At 32.3% G+C, this 5,571-nt stretch overlaps 1 protein-coding gene across 1 annotated transcript; it reads right to left on the reverse strand.

Moving 5' to 3' along the window:
- Positions 1 to 1,590: 1,590 nt before the first annotated feature.
- LOC126549011 (uncharacterized) lies at positions 1,591 to 2,756 on the reverse strand. Its single transcript, XM_050197267.1, has 2 exons — positions 1,949 to 2,756; positions 1,591 to 1,856 (listed from the first exon to the last, which is right to left on the reverse strand). The coding sequence occupies exons 1-2, from the start codon at positions 2,069 to 2,071 to the stop codon at positions 1,641 to 1,643; spliced, it is 339 nt and encodes a 112-aa protein (XP_050053224.1). The 5' UTR covers positions 2,072 to 2,756; the 3' UTR covers positions 1,591 to 1,640.
- Between the last annotated feature and the right edge of the window lie 2,815 nt (positions 2,757 to 5,571).

Genomic DNA, 5,571 nt, shown 5'->3' on the forward strand with positions numbered 1-5,571 from the left:
AATTTTAACCATTATCAAATAGTTTATAAAAAGCCTTAAAATGTTTAAATAGTAATAATTCGAACCAATTGGAATGTATACCGTTTCTGTCCCAGGAATATTCGTTGTAATTATACGATTATTCATAATATTATTATTGTGATTTTGCATATTTTTACAAATAGTATTGCCTATATAACCTATATGTACACTATCAATGGTAACAATTTTAACAATAATATTATAATATAGTCATTGCATATAGTTTTGTTGATCAATAATTCCTATGTAAATAATATAACAGTAGGTAACCGTCTTACTTAACGTTTCGTTGTTTTACGATTTTTATATTATATAAAAAATTGTACCTACCATCATAATATTATATGCATTTATACTTTTCGAGTGCTTACTACTTTATATGCAGCGTTTTTCCAAAACTTTTTTCGTGCACCCGGTGCAGTTAATTTGTGGTGATGCGTACGTACGTATCGCTGTGTACGAGTACAATATTAAATAATAACGATATACATTGTTGACACGCAATCAATGACCTATTTATTATATACATAGGTACGCTTTTATTATTTGCATTTTATCTCACGTCTGAATAATTCCACTTGGCACTTGTTTAATTTTGCCCGTAAAATACTGAACAATACAACTTAAAAACATTTGTTTGCAACATTTAATCTTCTCCTCTGCGATAATTTCTTCAACCATATATGCATTCATATATATCTGTAGCATTGCTTCTATTTTTAATGAAAATTTCTCTTATATTCGTGTAAGCATTATGATGCGTATGTATACATATATTTAAGACGTATATTCGCTACCACAAGTTCACACGAGCGGCTGTTAAAACTCGGCTCCCTCGTTTATCACTCCTACAATGTACAGTGTATACAGTGTACAGGTAATATAAATATTTATAATTCATCGTGAATCTGTGCATACCATTATCTCTGTAGTCTTCATAATAGCTCTACTATTATACGCTTGTTCGGTAAAATTACTTTTAACTTTTTTTTCGCACTTAAGTCTCGAGTCCAAAAACTTTTTTCTTTTTTTTTTTTTTACCAAATTCTTATGTAAAGGGTTCAGTACATTATAATATATGTACCGTGCATCGTGAGTGGGTGTATTTCTATTTTTTCTACATCATTATCTTGACAACTATTACTCAATCATAATTCTATACATTCTTACCTACAACCTTCATAAATATTGTGTTCTTTAGAAACTGCAACCGCGCCTTATCCTATTCATTCTCTGCATACTGTATTATATACGGTTTTCCAACAGCCATTAGAAAATTGTGTATAAACTTATAAGAATATTATTATTGAAAACCTGTTATAACACGCATGTATAAAAATATAATATCGAATATATTTTTATGTTTACACTCAGCGGCATCTCGTATTATATCGCTCATCCTCAGATTTATTTTTTGTATACGATCTACTGAATAACCACTAACATTTAAGTATATTTCTTTTAAATTTATAATGAACGTTTTTGAAATCTAAATCAATCTATTTATTCTTTACATTATAATATCATATAGTTTGTTTAGTTTTCAATCTTTATATATTATTATTTTATAAGAATATTTAATTTGTCTTCGCTTCCACTCTGGTCGCTACGGCTCCGGCTCAGGCTGCGGTGGCTCCGGCTCCGGCTGCGGTGGCTCCGGCTCCGGCTGCGACGACTGTAGCTAACGGAAACAGTGATGGAGCCATTAATAGCGGACAACGGCTTACCGGAAGCCGAATTGGAAATTGGATCACAGGAGGATCCGGTGTAGGAGGTGTTGGCGGCAACGCCGTCGGTGGACCTGCCCGTTGCCAATGCGGTTTCCTAACAGTGATCTGAAAAGTAAATTTACCTTACACAAAACCCAATTAAGAAAGTATGATAATAATAATAATAATAATAATATAATTGCGGCGGCGACGGCTACTGTGACTTTCCATGTTCTCGTCTTGCGCGTCGTCCTCCGCCTTCGCCGCGGACGAATCGTCGTCCGCCCCCGAACCCAGCCGAACGGCGACCGCATAACGATGGGCAGGTTTAACGACAGCATTGCTGCTAACACTTTTTATTCCGACTCTTCCTGTGATCCGATTTCCAATTCGGCTTATGGTAAACCGTTGTCTGCTATTAATGGCTTCATCACCGTTTCCGGTTGGTCAAACTCCTGCAGTAACGGGATCGTTGAGACGTTTCTGGAATCGTCCGCTCCGCTGTTCAAATTGGTTGTGTTTCCGCCGTCCATGTCGGAGAACAAAAAAAAAAGCGGAAAAAACGATAAGAGTAAAAATACGCTCAAAATAAAACGCCACGAATGAGCGCAAAATGAATATACAATCGTCGAGTTAGAGTTGTTTGTAACAATATTACTTATGTCGCAAAGGCGATGTGCCACCGCCATGGTCTGTGTTTATGTTTTCATTCAGGCCAAATGTATAATAATTATTATAGGTATTATAATATTATCGACGGTGCTCTGTTTCTACCGAAAACATACCTTTTCTTCGATATCACGTATAGACAGACAAGGCACAGTCGTAAGTGTTCAGTTTTAATTTAATTTTTCATATTTATTTTATTCTACTTTGTTCAGGCCGGTCTTGCACCCTCGTGAAGGTTACATTTTATCATTTTTAATTGTTTTTAAAAGTGAATCTTGTAAAACACAGCCATGTTCCGTATGTTATTATTTTTGGGTTTTCATTAGTTTTAGATAGGTACCCTTGGGTGTTCGAGTATTTTCCTTAGTATATATTTGTGATAGCAATGAATTAGTTGTTTTGTTTTATTAATCATATAATTAATAAGCCGTGTAGCTAATTCTTTCAATCGTGTATTTTTATACATTTTTTTTAGGTTCTCAATAACAACTAACAGTGTTTATTTCAGACCTTCTATCTCCAGGGGGTATCATAAATTTTCAAGGGGGTATGTCTTAGAAATCGCATCACAATATACAATTTACATAATAATGTCATATATTTTTTTCGGGGGGTATACATTTTTCTCCGAAGGGGTATTACACCCTTTCCCCACGGTCACCCCCCTGAAATAAACACTGACAACTAATACTTTGGTCACTCAGTATTTACATTGAACAGTGGGTTTAGTTGGACAAAAAGGGGTCCATGTTTAAGATTAAAATAGGATTTAACCGGATATGTAACGTCAAAACGATAACTATTACAAATATTGAAACAATAGCTTCAAATTAGCTTGGGAAACGGAAGCAAATATTTATGAATGATCTTATACATAATCAATATTCAAAACTTATTGTCCGTACGACAGTGATAATAATTTTACAGTAATCTGGTATGTATAGCTATATTATAGATGGTTATGGCTTAGAATGTGTTAAATGTAAAACGCAATAACTAAAATACGCGGGGAAAATGAATAAATGTCTACGCTGCAGCATCCGAGGCACATAAATATTTAAAATGTCTACGCTAAGTAATGAGTATAATACTACAAAGACGTTTTGTGTTTAAAATATCAAATTAGATGACTAATTAATTATTAAAGGATTTTCTTTTATGATAACATAATAAATAATGTATTATTATTAAACGGATTTGAGCGATTATAATAACCTAGTGTGCACATTACATACAGTATATATACCTACGTAGGTATAGTGTGTGTATATCAGGTACCTTCTTATAATACTATAATATGCACGTATATAATTATAATGACCTACCCTTCCGTTTTAGATTCATTAATTTCGGGCTCTACGAGTTATTTTTAATGACAGTATTTATGTATGTAGAACATGCTGGGCACATATTGATTGTCGAAACACGAACGGCTACGGTATTATTATTTTAATATAGGTAATATTATATGTTATAATTTATACTTCACAGACGATAGAAAACGAATAGTAAATGTACGAAACAGCCTGCAGTGTGGTTGGAAATTGGAATAGTCACAACTTTCGATGTACGACAATGAAGACAATTATCGCTATATGTTGAAAAAACAAAAAGTTCATTATTACTTAAACAACCATTGCAACTTTTAAATTTGTATACGAAAAACTAGGGCGCTCTAAAATAAATTACTTTTGTGTTTTTATTTAGAAAAATAAAAGTTAGAAGACAGAACTTGGTTATAAAAAGGAAGAACACGAGAACAATCTGTGTTCACTAGAAAACATAATTTACCATTGTATTTTGAAACTCGAGTCGTGCAAAATAATATAATATATTGAATATTTATTTTATTTGTTGGCCCGTGTAAAAAAATGTTTTAAATTTAGAATAAGTCTTATTTATTCAATAGAATTATCTTATTGGTTATAAGATGTAAGTACTTGTGGAATACATTTCGTCCGAAGTATGTGCACTATTTTTTAAATTGAAGTGCGCCCTTGCCAATAAATTCTATCTCCGGATCAAAGAAGTTCGATAGCATATTATAATATATACAGATGCGTAATTGCTTCTTCAAAAAAGTGCTGTATTATCCCAGGCTTTGCTTTCACGCGTTTATAAGGGTGTACAAAATCGAACAAATCAAAGTACATAATATTGAATAGTTTTGGAATTCGAATTTGTGTTATGACAGTGATGAAGTAACGCACCACAGAAAAAATAGTTCACTACTTCCAATCACTGGAATATACCTACGAACGTGGTACTTTTAAACACGCGACTTGACCATAGCGATCATGCAATGGTATAAAAAAAGTTGTATAATTATATTTCACGTTCGGATGCGTTTGTTTTTATTTAATCGAGACACATGACGATAATAATATTAATAAAATATCTTAACAAAATGAGTGGTGGGTCTGCACAGCCGTTTATTTTGCTCTCTCAAACGAACCACACATAATAAAAGACAATTTGATACTGTACTCTTAGTTCTTACTACAATATCTACAGTCACAGTGTGACTGTCACACGTACGACGACGCTACAGCAATGTCTAAAATGAATTGTTTTGGTAATAATAATTTTTGATTAGGAACGCGATAAATACATATTACAGTCATTACACAATCATACAGCATGGTATGTCATCTCAAACGAATAATTATATACAAGATTTATCCGACGACCGACATGGATATATATGTGCGCACAATACGAGTATAATATAGTAGTTGTAGGTTACAGACGCGAGTCGTAACACACGTACCTGTTTATTTTGGAAATTTTGGGATTCCTTCGGTTGTTTGTGGAGATAAACAAAATGTGTACAATAATTTGAATTCGTGTTTTCGATACCTAACTAAGACGCCTTCTATTTTTATATATTTCTATATAATTGACAAGATTGATATTTATATAATAGTTTTTATGTTTTTGGGTACCTATTTGAATGTTGTAAAATGTTAAAGTTCACCCATATTTTATTTTTAAATGTTATTTAAATTTTTTGTTTTAAATTGAAAGTTAAAAATAAAAACAAAATTGTAAACACTAATGAAATTAAATATAAACAGTAAACACATCAGAAAAGTTAGTTGAATTACAAAAATATAATAAGTATGTTAATTAATGTTAAATAAAAAAAAACAACAGTAAAATATTTCCGAAA

Source organism: Aphis gossypii, chromosome 1, assembly GCF_020184175.1.
Source record: "Aphis gossypii isolate Hap1 chromosome 1, ASM2018417v2, whole genome shotgun sequence".
Taxonomy (NCBI): Eukaryota; Metazoa; Arthropoda; class Insecta; order Hemiptera; family Aphididae; genus Aphis; species Aphis gossypii.

Coding starts and splice junctions, on each gene's coding strand:
- LOC126549011 (XM_050197267.1), bottom strand. CDS start 2,071: ATGCTGTCGTTAAACCTGCCCATCGTTATGCGGTCGCCGTTCGGCTGG. Junction 1,857..1,948: donor CGAGAACATGGAAAGTCACA/GTAGCCGTCGCC, acceptor TTTACTTTTCAG/ATCACTGTTAGGAAACCGCA.